Consider the following 13,949-nt stretch of genomic DNA (forward strand, 5'->3'; position numbering starts at 1 on the left):
GACGGCGCCGCCACAGCCCAGCTCGCTTCCAGGCCTTTCGCCCCGCTCGGAGGGGGCCGGCAGGGCACGCCGGGACCTGTAGTTCTGCGGCCGCCGCGGGGCGGGACGGGAGATGTAGTGCTGGGGCGGCCGGTGCCGCGGCTCGGGGCTCGGGCTGCGGTTGTGGCCGTGCGGTGCCGTCGCGGCCGCGGGGCAGAGCGCCCGGCCCTGCCCGAGCGCCGCCCGCCCGCAGCCCGGTCACGGAGCGGCGGGGCAGAGCCGCGGTGCGCCCGGTGCCGCCGATCCCCGCGGGGCGGATCGCAGCCGGTCAGGTGGGAGCTGAGCGGCGCTGCGGGCGGGCATGGCTGCGGAGCGCCAGGTAACGGCGTGCGGGGCTCGTTGGGAGCCGAGGTCGGACGCTGGCGGGTGGCCGAAGGGTGTTTTGTGCTGTGGTACGGGCGCGCTGCTGTTGAACGTGTTACTGGGAGCTGTTGCTGGCGTGCTGCGAGCTTTTGTTGTCAGCTGTTGTGAGGCTTTATGAGTGTTGGACTTTAGGGCAGTGCTGCCCAGAGCTGTGGTGCTCCATTCCTGGAGGTGCCTGAGGCCACGGATGGGCCCTGGGCAGCCTGAGCTGCGGGCAGGCAGCACACGGCAGGGCTGGGGGATCTCTAAGCTCCCGTCCATCCTCAGCCGCTCTGATTTCCATCTTAAGAAGGGTTGAGAAGGATCCCCCAGGCTGGAGGTGGAGTGCAAACATCTGTGTTTTCCTACAAAAATAACTCAATTTCTTTGGCACCTTTTATCCCTATAGTGTAGTTTACTAATTTTTGCAAAGGAAATCTAATTCAGCCCATGCTGTGAATGGAGTCCCGGCCCCTGCTGAGCGCGCCCAGCAAGGTAAGCGGAGCTCTGTGGCCTCACAGATGGGTCCTGTGAAAAGTCTGTGGCTCTAGCAGTGCTGCACAGTTGTGTAACTCCCAGCTTTTTCATGGTTAATTTCTTGGAATGCTCATAAACCATCACGAGTTCAATAACTCGTGAAACACACGAGGCTGTTGTCTGTGGGATAAGAAATCCGGGCCCAAACTGCAACACATGTGACACAGCTTATGAGGGGAATGAGCAGGCTGACGTGGGCAGGAGGAAAAGTGGAGGTGTCATAGCAAAACAAAGTGTATGGCTTGGGTCAGTGATCTTGGGCTCCTTTCCTGACCCCCTGCAGCGTCTTCTCACTTTAGCTCTCACTTTGGAACCAGAGGCTCAAAAGAGCAATAACATAGGAGGAAGGAATGAGCCTGCAGCTCATCATAGCACACGCAGGGCTTGCTGACCTCTCGTGTTGTATACAGTCAGTAAATCTGCCTGGTACACCTCGTGTAACCAAACAGGGAGCATAAGGTGTTGTAAAGGTGTGTTCTGTAACCATTCGTGGCTTAAGTGCCTTGCTGGAGCTTTGTGTTGGTAATGGGGCAGGTATGTTGTTAGTCCTGGAGCTTTCTGTGTCTGGTACAGTGGTGGGGGGATGTGGCTGCAGAGATGTGCATCTGCATGTAACAGCCTTAGTACGTATGTAGCACGTGTTCATGGCGTATGGGGCATATGAATATATGCACATTAGGCATAGCAAACCCTTAATATTAAATAAATCTTCCTATGCTATTTCCAACTTCAATTAAAATGTAACGCTAATCTTCAAAATTGAGTAATTTATTGGGGGTGCACTCTGATAAATGTAAAATAGTGATTTTTCGTGATTGCTCTGAATGGAGCTTGGAGTTCATCACAAGAATTCTTACCCAGCTGCTTGGCAGATAAGGAGCATGAGGTGGGGGTGAAGGAAGGCCTTGTTCAGAGAAGTGGGTCGTTAGGGAACCAAATCTCTGTGCTGCTCTAATGGCTGTGTTGCTGCTGCTGCTGCATTTTTGTAGTTCTTGCTCAGGATTATGCTGTTTCTCGTTTGCTCCCTCTAAGCGGGCTTCCATGGCTGTAGTTCTGTTATGCAGATTAAAACCATGTCTTTAGCAGGCGTGGAAAATCACTGCCAGGATTATCTTGACTTTGGAGTATTTTAGATTGAAGTTATGCATGAAACTTCATATTATTGCTGGAAGAAGATAAAATGGGAATGGAGAGATTACAGTTCTCAGCAAGAAGTGAATTGTGAGATGTAATCAGCGTTGCTTTTTCTCTGTTTTGTTTGTACTTAAGTGGAATTTAATCACGGGCTGCTAGAGGAAACCAGTTCCCATTCATGTATTTCTGATGTTGGGGTTCTTGGTCTTATTTTACTCATTCCAAACTGTTCTGCAAGGGCTGGTCCAAAAATCAGCACCTCTTAACTGAGGTAGAGGGCACACGGCACCATCTGTTGGGAGCCTGCTGCCACGGGCTTACCTTATGGAAGCAAAATGAAGGTGGTTACAGGGCATGCAGCCCGTGAGGCACACAAGGTGTGTGGATGGTACTTGGTTAATGGAAAGATTGAAGTGGGCAGTGCCTGTATTTGGCATGTGTTGGTTTTGTTTTCCTGCCACTTCGCTACAACCCTCATTGCTTACTCTTAATTCATTGCCTTGGCTGTCATTCAGATAAATACTTTTTATTCTCAGGGAATCACAGGGCATCTAATGGAAATGTTGCTCTGATTTTATTCCTGTTGGGTCCTAAAATTCTGTATAAAAACTGAGACCATGAACAGCATGGTTGGTGCAGAACAGATTCCCACAGTTTGGTAGATGTCATCAGCTGTGTGGTGGTTGTGTATCCTGAGGTTAACCTGGACGTTTGTCACATTGCATCCCTTGAAAATACTACAACTGTGACCAACATGAATGTGAAATGTTTCTCCCACTACAGATATTGGAGAGCTTGTATCGTTTTCTAACCAAATACTTTCGCAGTCCAAAAAGTCCATGATTACCTCACTGATTCTTCTCCTAGGTGTTAAGCACATGTGAGTTTGAGGGCCTGCCAGTGTTCATACCTCACTCTCTTGTTCCCTAGTTTCCCAGCTGGACCTTGTTTCTGGCTGTTTGCTCGGTGGGAATTGGAGGGACCTTTCAGTATGGATATAACGTTTCCATTATCAATGCCCCCACTCAGGTAAGTATTCTGCTTTGTGGTAATTCAGCTATCCTGTGTAACTGCGTTAGAATAATTAACAGAACAAAACAAGTAACATCTTCCTTTGAGCCAGGAATGTTGCATCTGTAACTGCATCTATCTGCTGTGTCAGAGAAGATCCTGCTTGCAGGATTTAGGTGTGAATCCTAATAGCACGCTGTAGGGCTAGATGGAATGCTGTACTTACACCATTCTTTCTCTACTGCAGCACATACACAAGTTCTTAAATGAAACCTGGGCCAGTCGTTATCACGTGGAACTCAATCCCAACCTGCTGACTTTTCTTTGGTCTGTCATTGCTTCTATCTTTTCACTTGGTGGCCTGTGTGGAGCCCTGATTGGAGGCAGCATGGCCATTCAGCTGGGCAGGTGAGTTACAGGGACAGGCACAGACAGAACACGTTTTCTTTTCCTACTTTCTTCCTAGGAGTACTTCCAAGAGTATGGAAATACTGTGTGAAAACACATCTCCCACAAGTGTGTGCCCTGTATTAATGGTAAGGACGTGCTGTGCGATGTGAAATATTTCATTAACATTCCATATAAACACAGTGTGAATGAACAAAGCCATGTTCCTGCCTTGCCATGGCTGTTTTCAGATGTGAGTGAACAGATTTCCAGTGAGCAGCATGTCGCTTCCAAAGCCCATTTGTCCATATTGCCAAAAAATAAAACTTTTTTTTTTTCCCCTTCAGGAAAGGAGCCCTTCTGATGAATAACATTATAGCCATACTGGCTGCCATTTTAATGGGGATCAGTTTTCCAACAGGATTGTTTGAGTTGCTGATTGTTGGAAGGTTTTTGATTGGTATAAATTCAGGTAAGAGATCTCCTATCCCTGCTTTCAGTAAGCTGTGGTGTATGATGACTTAACGTTACCGGTGAGTCTTTAGATATTACATTACATCTTTGTGTGCTGCTTTGTAGATTTGATCTGAAAGACATTATGTCGTTTAATTTGGACTCTGAAGGCAGGTAAATTCACAGAACAAGTCCCATTTCCTACGTGTTTTGGTTAAGTGTTATATTTCAAAGCAAAACTTGGTGCCTGAAAAGACTCAAGTCCTGTAATGCTGTCCTACCATAGTGTGACTTGTAGTGGAAATGTTGAGTCGCAGCCTGAAGCAGTGATGGAGCACCTGGTGGGAAGGCAGGGCCAACCCAGGAGAGCTCAGGTGCATGCAATGTACCTGAATAACCAGAAGGGGTGTAGCCAGGATGCAGCCCTTCCCAGCCCTCATTTAAGGGTTGGCAGTGGAGGCGAGGGCTTTTCTTCCTGGAGATCCCTGCTTATCTGAGGCTTTCTGAAGGCGAGTAGCTCTTTTCCTTCATTGCAGTATCTGTGGCTGCAATATAACAGATCTGTGCAGTGTCTGTTGCGTTTGGGCTAGTTTTCATTTGCTGCAGCCAAAGATTTGCCACCCTGCTATTATCATATCTCCATCTCATTATAGTATTACACCTGTTTGTAAAGGCATGAAGACCCATATCTTTGTGTGGTTGTAATTAGCCAGAATAAGATAATATTTCACTAATGACATCATTGTTCAATAACCAGTCTGGTGAAGGAACAATGTTCTTGAGCACAGGGTTAAGTGCTGAATATCGTATGATGTGTGAAAAACTGCGAAGGTACAGTCTGTTCATAGAGAAATGTTTCTCCTTTGCAGGTGTTGGGCTCTGTGTGCAACCCTTGTACCTTGGGGAGGTTGCCCCAAAACATCTCCGAGGAGGCATGGCCATGGGTAGCTCCATCTTTCTGACTGGGGGCATTCTGTCAGGACAAATAATTGGTTTGAGGTTAGAAATACATGTACTTTTCTACCTCGCATTACTTGTATGTAAGGAACTGCAATTCCCTGCAGCTTCCTGAAGGATCCTCACTGTAGCACTACTGAGCAACTTATACAGAAGGTGTAACACAAAAACCTGGAAAAGCTACTTTTGCCATTTTGTTCTTAAAACTCCCAACTGTCTACTATCCATGTCCCGAGGGAATTATTCTCAGTTTAGATATGTCAAAGAGAATGGCACCAGTAAATGGGCACAGTTCATGTTTTTGCTGGGGACAGTGGGTTACAACTAAACGCATATGACAGGGCTTGAGGGAGGGCCTCTGAATTCCTTTATAACAGCACTGCTGCTGTTTTTATCCTTTGTGAGAACAGATGAGGTTGCTGGGGACTTTGTACAGTTGGTTTCCAAAAAACTGTAGATGAAAAGCTTCTTTCATGAAGTCTGCCACAAGCTTCCTCCTGCCCTAATGTGTCACAGCATGTTATCTGCTTCATCTTTTCTTTCCTCTTCTCTCTGTCCCACTATCCAAGGCCCTTAAAAGTTCCTTTTTCCTTATTCCATCTTCTGAATTAACTGATTGTGCTGATTATTGTAGCTGTGAAGTGCTACAAAATAAATTAGAATACAAACTTAGACTGGCTAATCTGAGATCAGTACTTAAAATGCAAAATGCTTTCTATTGGATAAGTTTCTGTTGCCCACCATTCCTCATCCTGTTGATTCCAACTTGTACCAATTTTAACAATTAATTTCTATGTAAATACACCTCATTAGATCAGCTCTGAATGGGATCAGGCGACCTTCTGCTTTCCTTTCAAAGGCGAATTATTGTATCATTCTCAAAAGCATTGGGAGCTTCAGTGCTAAGCTTGAGGTGAAGTTCTGATGCTTTTACATTCCTGTATTGCTAGAAAACACTTCCACAGCAACTCTGAAACTAATTATTGGAGTCAGCACAGCAATAAGCAGCAGGAAAGCAGCATTGCTTGTTTCTTCCTGACTGAAGCCTGTTTTCAGAGTGGGTGGAAAATGCTTTGCAAGCCTCTTTCTGTTGAGGTTCACAGTATGTAGGAACAGGTTACAAGAAGCGTTTAATGAAGGTCAAACATCTTGCTTTCTCCCCACATCTCTCAGAGAAATACTAGGTGCAGAAGCCTATTGGCCACTTTTGCTGTCCAGCAGCTGTGTTCCAGCATTTGCCCAACTTTTGTTCCTGCCATGGTTTCCTGAAAGTCCCAGATATCTTCTTATTGATAGAGGTGATGAGCTGAGCTGTGCCAAAGGTAACTCAGTGGTTCTTTCTCTGCATCTTCAGAAGGTTGTGATGAGCACATTGGGTTCCAGATTTCACTTTTCTCTTTGTCAGCACAACATTACACAGCCTTTGGTCTTCCATCCAGATGACTTCAGGTAGTATTTTGCTTTACAAGAATCAAGAAAGTTATCTTCTTCCCTGCAGTCCACTAAATTCATCCCACTGGCAAAATTAAAGACATGGGTGTAACAAAAGATGTGGTTTGTCTGGAATTTAAGCAGAAGATGGTAAACTGCTTTGAATGTCCTCCAGTGAAAAGACTTTGGCAGTTTGTGGCCCAGATGTAGAACAATTCCAAGCAGTTTGCCTTGGGAATGTTTCAAGGTCAGATATTTAATGTAAATAAAAGGAATGCCTCAAATCTTCTAATCCACCACAGCAAAACACTAAAGAGGGTAACCGTCCTTCTAGAAAACCAGTGTAGTGGAAATGCTGTCATGGTCTGAAGCAGTGATTGAGCACCTGGTAGGAAGGCAGGGCCAGCCCAGGGGAGCTCAGGTGTAACCTGAGTGACCAGAAGGGCTGGAGCCAGGATCCACCCCTTGCCAGCCTTCATTTCAGGGTTGGCAGTAGAGGTGAGGGCATCTCTTAATGGAGATCCCTGCCTCCCTGAGGCCTTCCAAAGGTAAGCAGCTCTTTTCTTTTATTTCTGTATCCATGACTGCTGCGTTTGGGCTCATTCAATTTGCTGCAGCCAAAGGCTTTGCCACCCTGCTATTATTATCTCATTACAGCATCACAATCAGCAAGCAAAAAAATAAATCACAAAGCAAATTGCTGTTTTTCTTAGCTTCTTAAAGTAGAAAACTTTTGTATTTTAGCAAAGGTTGGGTCCTTGTGAGAAGAGATGAGTTTCCAGAAGCTGTGGAATAGGTCCAACTGAGTGTTGTGGTGTTTTGTTTTTAGCTTTGAAGAGATTTCATGGTTCTTTGCAGTATCAAAGGGAGATGGAAGACATACAGCGGGAATGCTTTGCCTTAGATGGGGAGAAACCCAAGAAGCCCTGGCAGCTCTTCACCGATCGTGCTGTGCGATGGCAGCTCGTTACTGTGGTTGTGATGACCATGGGCCAGCAGCTCAGTGGGATAAATGCTGTAAGTCACAATATAAAATAGATTCAGATGTATGATTAATATGAACGTGATCTTGTCTCCAGCTGACAGTTTACCTACTGCAAAAGCTTAATTCTGCTTTTTTTCCCCCCTTTGTAGATTTATTTCTATGCAACCTATGTTTTCGAGCAAGCTGGGATCTCGGCTGAAAAAATCCCCTATGTGACTCTTGGCACTGGCGCTTGTGAATGCCTCACAGCACTCACCTGTGTATGCAACAATTCCTCTGCCTTCAGTAAGACTGTAACAATCTGATGTTGGTAAATACCAGCACAGTATGGTAACAAAACATTGTCTTGTCCATAGGGTTTACTGATAGACCGCGTGGGGAGAAGATACCTCATCCTCGGGGGATACCTCCTTATGACCCTCTGGAGCATTGTTTTAACGTTCTCTCTGACTTACCAGGTGTACAGTAGGACTCATTTTTGTTACGTGATGTAACTAACAGTGAGTGTGAATCTGTGATGCTCAAAGCTGGAAGGTGGGAGCTGGGCTGTGCTGAATGGCACTGTAAAAAATGGCAACAGTTGAAAGATTTGATTCTGGAGCTGCTTCTATAAGAGAGAGCTCTCAGAAGATTTGGTCCTGTATTTGTTTTAAGGCTGTGTTTAATACTGACAGAACTGTGCAATAATAATGTTTGTACCGTCCTTAGTTTTGTATGCATGCATCTCTAGCAATCCTAGTGCTTCTTTACTGCACTGTTGAACTTTATGTACATATAAACAATGCAGTGAGGAAAATCTGTTTACTTTGAGTGCTCAAAGGTAATTAGATAACTCATAGGATCATTCTGTCAAAATAAGCACTGACAAAATGTTGAACTAGTAGTAATTATTTTCCATGCTGATGCTGTTTTCACCTCAGAGAACTGATGGTAAATCTTGACAGAAGTATTAGAAGCCATCTGGTAAAATCTGAGGTTAGCAATATTGACTTTCTCTGAAGCAGTTCCTGTTAAAAGCATCAGTGAATGACTGTTGGTCTTACTTGAAATAAAAGAACTGAGGAATGTGTAACTTAAGCTAGAGCTAGATTACTGAAATACAAACTGAAGCTTTTCATTCTCTCTGTTCCAGGAGCTGTACCCCTGGGTGCCTTACGTGAGCATGATGTCGATATTTGCCTTCATTCTGAGCTTTGGGCTGGGACCAGGTACAGCTCAGTAAAGGATGTTTTAAAATGCTCAGCTGTGTGTTGGAGGGTGTAAGGAGAAACGTGAGCAACTGCTGTGTAAGCAGTGTATTTACTTAAGGCTGCCAGGGCTCTCATTAAGGAATGCAAGTCTGACAGTTCATCAGAATGAACAGCATCACACAAGCTGAAACTGAGGCTCAGGCTGTGTTCTTGTCAGGTGGGGCTCTTAGTTCTGGCCTTCCATTCAGGCAAGAAGCAAGAAAAAACCTGTTACACTTTTAAAGGGACCTTTGGTGCCTGAGCTGTCCTACTGAAACGGCCCCCTTTAGAAGCTCACTGTGCGGGCAGGGACTGCCATTAAAGTGCCATTAAGTGCCATTGAAAATGGCAGCTCTTGGTGCCATTAGGAGCACTTTGTGAACAGCCACGTGCCACAGTCACCTGCTGTCTCTCACACTCCCCAGGTGGCATAACCAACACGCTGACAGCTGAAATCTTTGTGCAGTCTTCACGTCCTGCTGCCTGCATGATTGGAGGGACTGTTAGCTGGATCAGTTTCTTCACCATTGGAATGCTTTTTCCTTTCATAGTGGTAAGTTGGCATTCTTTGTTTTTCCAGATTGCTTCACCTTCCACTGAACTCTGCTCTAAGGTTCCATCAAACTGCCTTCTGTTAATAAAGTGAGACATCAACACTGGGTGCACACAAACCCTCAGCTAATGTAACTAATAAATAAAATAATAAAAATAAATAATAGAATAAAAAATAAAAATAAACCGTTCTGTTACTGTTTGTCACCTAAAATTTTTAAGTAAAAAGTGAAAGGAAGGCGTGAGGGGTTCAGATTCAAAAGGAAAAACAGAAGATATCAAAACTAGAAAAGCTGAATCTCAGCACTTCAGTAAGATGAAAGGTTTGTTAATAATCCTGTATGCTTTTGTGTCAAAGCAGAGGCAGAAGTTGCACTCAGGGCTGCTGGGTCTGTGTTCTCTGGGAGCCCGCTGACTGTCAGGCACTCAGGTTACCATGAAAAACAAAACAGGCTCTTTGTTTTCCAAAACCCACTGCTGTGCTTTGCTTTGCTGCAATCATAAATGCCATTTATTTTCAGAAAGGACTGAAGCAGTACTGTTTTGTGGTGTTCTTACTGGAGTGCTCCTTTGTTGCTGCTTTCATCTTCCTGGTAATTCCTGAGACAAAAAACAAATCTTTTCTGGAGATCAAAAAGGAATTTCACAAGCTTAATTTTGGAGGAAAAAGCAAAGAAAAGGAAACAGAACTTAATGAGAGAAGCCAACTCCATGATGAATATTAACAAAGTATTTTCAAAGCTGTAACTGAATGACCTTAATGAGAATTACAAACGTTGTCCTCTAAATGAGCGCTGTAACACTGAACAAGTAGTTTATTACTTCCTCCTGCATATTGAGAGGAAGTTTAAGTGAAGGCAATCTTCCTAAAATGCTGTTAAAACAGATACTGCTGAACTGCTGTTAGAATGCATTACACAGAAGACTCTGTTTAGATAAAACTTGATGTAAGATGCAGAAATGGTGGCAGTGGCTGCTGAATGAATTCCACTCCTCGCTGCCTCCAGCCCATGCCTGTGGATGGCACCAAACTGCAAGAGCTCGTGTAGTTCTGAGCTCCTTTTTCAGATCCAAGCACCTGTTAGTGCTTTACTGACGAATTTGTAGCTTGGGGTCTGAGGTGTTCAACCCAAACGTGAGCTGACCCACTGCAGAGCTGCTGTTTGAAATGTTCTACTCAGTGCATTAACGTGAGGTCTGTAGCTGCTGCTTTTTAATTGAAATAATCTGAGTAAGATTTAAGGACATTACATCCCTGCTGGTTCTCCTGCACAGACACGTGCAGTCCATCTCAAAGCAATCAAGGCAGTGTGATGCTGATGTGATTTATCTTTATTAGATTATCTTAAGTAATGATGAGGTTTATTAGAAAGCTTTGTTTCCTAAAACAGTAATAATAAAACAGTTCCTGGTCTTTGAGTTGTGCTTTTTGTTTTTTCCCCGTCCTCATGTCTTCATACTTCAAACTATCCAACAGGGCTTTAAAACTTCTGCTCATTTTTGGGCCAGGAAACATCCTTCATTGAAGTCAACGTCCCCAAAAGTACAAAGGAGCAGAAAGGACAGGTGATGGTAAGAAAACAAAATCAAAATCATTTCACTTTTAAAGATTTTTTTTCCTAGATGGGGGGGTAGGATGCATCCCAGGGGATGAGGCAGAGCTGAACAGCAGAGCTGAACGAGCTTTCCCTTTGATCCTCCAACACTGCACCCAGGATTTCCCTCAACATAAAACAAACTCTACCTATTTTAGTAGACAAAAGTAAGAAGCCATAACTGCACGCAGTTTGTGTCTCTCTGATGACTTCCACACCTGTAACTCTGAGGACAGTAATCTTAGGCACACAGTGCAGCTTCTCCTGGCTGTAAGCATGGCCTGCTCCCAGCTGTAAGTGACTGGGTGCTGCAGCCAGCACTGTGTTCTCTGTTTGCCTTCTTTCAGAATTAAAGCTTCTAACAGAGGCGTAGGAGGCAAACACCATTTGTCTGGGTTTGGTTACTAAATCAGCAGTTTAATTAAACATTACGTTAATTCTTAATGGTAAAGGAGGCACTATCAGGAAGGGATCTTCTTGTTCTTTAGTTTGTCCTCTAAGTTTGCAAAGTACTTCATTTTGGCTAGAAGCTTCTTAGCTTCCTGAAGGTCACCTGCAAGGAAATAAAAAAAAATAAATATTAGAGGATTATTTAACAGAAGGAGGACACAGTTTTCATTTTCAAAATGAATGTCAAGATTCCCTTGCCAGCAGCTGTTTCAGAACCAAGAACTGCAAGCTGTGAGAGCCCACGTACTGAGGAACACGTGGTGCCTGCTGCTACTTCTGTTGGGAAGTTTGGAGCTCCCTAGTGGAGGTGTTCCATAAAACAAGAACCGAGGAAGGAAATGGGGCACAAATGCTCTTTAATAACTCTTCTGTGAGGTGGCTGTGGTGGTGATGTAGACAGTGGGTAATTTTAGGTGTATAGAGGAGACAAAGCATTTTTGTAGGGGGAATGTATATTCTTAAACCAACTGCCATCACTGAAAAATACAGTTGGTAGCACTGTGGTACGCAAAGGGGCAATTCCAGAAATGATACTGAAACAACTGCTCCTTAATTAACTATTAATGGGAGGGGAAGGATGGCTGCTGAAGGATAGATGCAATGCAGTCCTCAATGCTCCCTGTACAAAGAACAGCAAACGATAAGGTTCTCGTGCTTCATGTGCTGCTAGTACTTTCCATATCATGTTTTAGGATTGCAACGCGTGCCATGTAAGCCTAACAGTAAAGAAATTGTGAGGCCTAGAAGAGAAACATAAGGACTGCTCCCCAGTATCAAAACCTTGTCTGGAATGGTTTGATACATTTATGGCAGCTGAGTACTTAATAAAACACCTACCTCTTTCAAAAGCTGCAGTCACCTCTTCGGTCAGTTCTTCTTGTCTATCTGTAAAACAAATCATTTTACTCAGATTTTGTTCCATAACACAGCTGCATTCAGACTGTGGTGTGGTCCTTTGGAAGATGAGAGCTCACTGTGTTAGCACTGTCAGTTCTTTTCATTACCATTCCACAAGTGGTTCTTTATTGAGACGGCCTTACAGACAGCAGTACCCACAAAATAGTGGTCACTCACTTCCCAGCAGCTTAAGTTGCTTTGATCTCCAACACTGCACACAGGATTCTTCCTCAACATTAAGTAAACTCTATATATTTTGGTAGACAGAAATAAGAAGCTGTAATTGCACACTGTGTCTCTGATAATTTTCCTTGCTGCAGTCTGCTGGAGGTGGAATGTAGTCCTTTTTCTGATCAATACACAGACCTACTTTGCCATCAGAATAGGTACTGTTATACGGATTTTCTTAAGCTAGATTGGATTTTTAGATGACATGAATTAGGAAAGACAGCATTCTTATCTTGTGGGGAAAAAAATACGCAGCAAGTCCATTCAAAAGAAACAGAATTTAGTGACAGCAATGCCAAAATACCTAAAGCAGAAAAGTCTTCTGAAAGACTTCTGTATTATACAAAGTACAAAGATGTAAAACTATTCTGTACAAAACCATCAGAGCTCAGCCCACCTTTAATTAAAGTTTCTATTTCTCCAAGGATCTCATCATTCTTAGGCTCTGCTAGTTTCTCATTGATTTCCATGATTTCCATGAGAAACTCTGAATCTGCATCAGAGTCCGTCTCCTGGGCCGGCTCCACCCCGCTCAGCTCCAGCTGGAGGAAAAACCAGCAATTTGGAAATGTGAATATCACACCCTTTGAGTGTGCAACCGACTGGCTGTGTGTGCCAGCAGCCCCAAGGCGGGTGTGTGCATCTGCCCATCCCAGCACTCACCAGGTAGAGGCCGCGGCTCAGGGGGTGCAGCAGCGTCTGGTAGGCCTTGTTCACGAGGGAGGAGTGCTGCTCCGAGTAGAGCTGCTCCTGCTGCCGGTGGAAGCGAAGTAACAGAAATGCATCAATAAGCAGTGACTGAAACACATTGCTTGCTGTTGCCTAAGGTCACAAGCAGCACAGCAGCACTGTGTCACCATCAGTATCTATGGGGGCTGTAGGGACAGACTTTTTAGCAGGGTCTGTTGTGATGGGACAAGGGGAAATGGTTTCAAACTCAAAGAGGGGAGATTTAAATTGGATATACGGAAGAAGTTTTGACACTGAGGGCGGTGAGGCACTGCACAGAGTGCCCAAGGGAGCTGGTGCTGCCCCATCCCTGCACACAGCCACGCTCAGGGCACGGCGCTGTGAGCACTGCTGGAGCTGTGGGTGTCCCTGTGCACTGCAGGCAGTGGGAACAGACGGCCTTCGGGGCTCCTTTCCGACTCAGGCGGTTGTAGGACTCCATGAATCTCTGCGGCAGCCCCGCGCGGCGCAGTCCCCCAGCTCGGAGCCGACACAGCGCTCGTTCCCCGGGTTCCGCACTCACCGCCGGTCTGCGGCCGAAGCGGTCGGGGTGCAGCGCGCGCTGAAGGCTCCGAAACCGCCGCTGTAGCCGCTGCGCGTCGAGGCGGAAGGAGCGGTCACTGCGGGCGACAGAAGGCGGCGTGAGGAGCGCGGCCCGCTCCGCCCGAGTCCGCCCCGCCGGCACTCACCACTCCATGAGGCGGAAGAGGTCGGGCCGAGACTCCGGCGGCTGCAGGGCCCGGCAGCGGGGGCAGAAGTGCGGGACCGCGTCCACGCCGGAGAGAGCGCCGCCGCAGCTCCAGCACCGCGGGGACGGGGCGGAGCCGGGCCCGACGCAGCGCGGCCGGGGGGCCGCCTCCGAGACGCGGAGCGCCCACCGCGTCCGGCCGAACTGCAGCCGCAGTGCCGCCCGCATCCCCGCGCCGCGTCCTCCGCACTACGGATCCCGGCGGCCCCGCGCGGCGCCGCGCCGCTATTGGCTGCTCTCGTAGC

At 46.0% G+C, this 13,949-nt stretch overlaps 2 protein-coding genes across 7 annotated transcripts; one reads left to right on the top strand and one right to left on the bottom strand.

The window, feature by feature from the left end:
* Positions 1 to 270: 270 nt before the first annotated feature.
* LOC122176922 (solute carrier family 2, facilitated glucose transporter member 11-like) lies at positions 271 to 10,476 on the top strand. Of its 6 annotated transcripts, XM_042865903.1 has the most exons (13): positions 277 to 358; positions 791 to 876; positions 2,983 to 3,081; positions 3,311 to 3,471; positions 3,798 to 3,922; positions 4,773 to 4,902; positions 6,034 to 6,182; positions 7,121 to 7,308; positions 7,426 to 7,536; positions 7,633 to 7,734; positions 8,409 to 8,484; positions 8,931 to 9,058; positions 9,579 to 10,476. In XM_042865903.1, exons 2-13 carry the CDS (start codon positions 841 to 843, stop codon positions 9,780 to 9,782), a joined length of 1,509 nt encoding a protein of 502 aa, XP_042721837.1. In that variant the 5' UTR covers positions 277 to 358; positions 791 to 840; the 3' UTR covers positions 9,783 to 10,476. The 6 variants fall into 6 exon arrangements, with proteins under 6 accessions (XP_042721838.1, XP_042721837.1, XP_042721836.1 ...); XM_042865904.1 differs by lacking the exon at positions 791 to 876 and having other exon boundaries at positions 271 to 358; XM_042865902.1 differs by lacking the exon at positions 277 to 358 and having other exon boundaries at positions 367 to 876.
* Positions 10,372 to 13,730, bottom strand: HSCB (HscB mitochondrial iron-sulfur cluster cochaperone). Its single transcript, XM_042865908.1, has 6 exons — positions 13,646 to 13,730; positions 13,480 to 13,576; positions 12,891 to 12,977; positions 12,625 to 12,769; positions 11,940 to 11,987; positions 10,372 to 11,205 (listed from the first exon to the last, which is right to left on the bottom strand). Exons 1-6 carry the CDS (start codon positions 13,651 to 13,653, stop codon positions 11,114 to 11,116), a joined length of 477 nt encoding a protein of 158 aa, XP_042721842.1. The 5' UTR covers positions 13,654 to 13,730; the 3' UTR covers positions 10,372 to 11,113.
* Positions 13,731 to 13,949: the final 219 nt, after the last annotated feature.

Source organism: Lagopus leucura, unplaced genomic scaffold (genome assembly GCF_019238085.1).
Source record: "Lagopus leucura isolate 7727_CA_CO unplaced genomic scaffold, USGS_WTPT01 Super-Scaffold_806, whole genome shotgun sequence".
Classification (NCBI taxonomy): Eukaryota; Metazoa; Chordata; class Aves; order Galliformes; family Phasianidae; genus Lagopus; species Lagopus leucura.

Excerpts from the sequence above, each read along its gene's own strand:
- LOC122176922 (XM_042865903.1), top strand. The coding sequence starts at position 841 with ATGGAGTCCCGGCCCCTGCTGAGCGCGCCCAGCAAG. Across the intron at positions 3,923-4,772 it reads TTTGATTGGTATAAATTCAG|GTGTTGGGCTCTGTGTGCAA; the intron begins GTAAGAGATCTC and ends TCTCCTTTGCAG. Across the intron at positions 9,059-9,578 it reads TGCTTTTTCCTTTCATAGTG|AAAGGACTGAAGCAGTACTG; the intron begins GTAAGTTGGCAT and ends ATTTATTTTCAG.
- HSCB (XM_042865908.1), bottom strand. Across the intron at positions 12,978-13,479 it reads GCTTCGGCCGCAGACCGGCG|GAGCAGCTCTACTCGGAGCA; the intron begins GTGAGTGCGGAA and ends CACCGGCAGCAG. Across the intron at positions 11,206-11,939 it reads GACTGCAGCTTTTGAAAGAG|GTGACCTTCAGGAAGCTAAG; the intron begins GTAGGTGTTTTA and ends ATTTCCTTGCAG.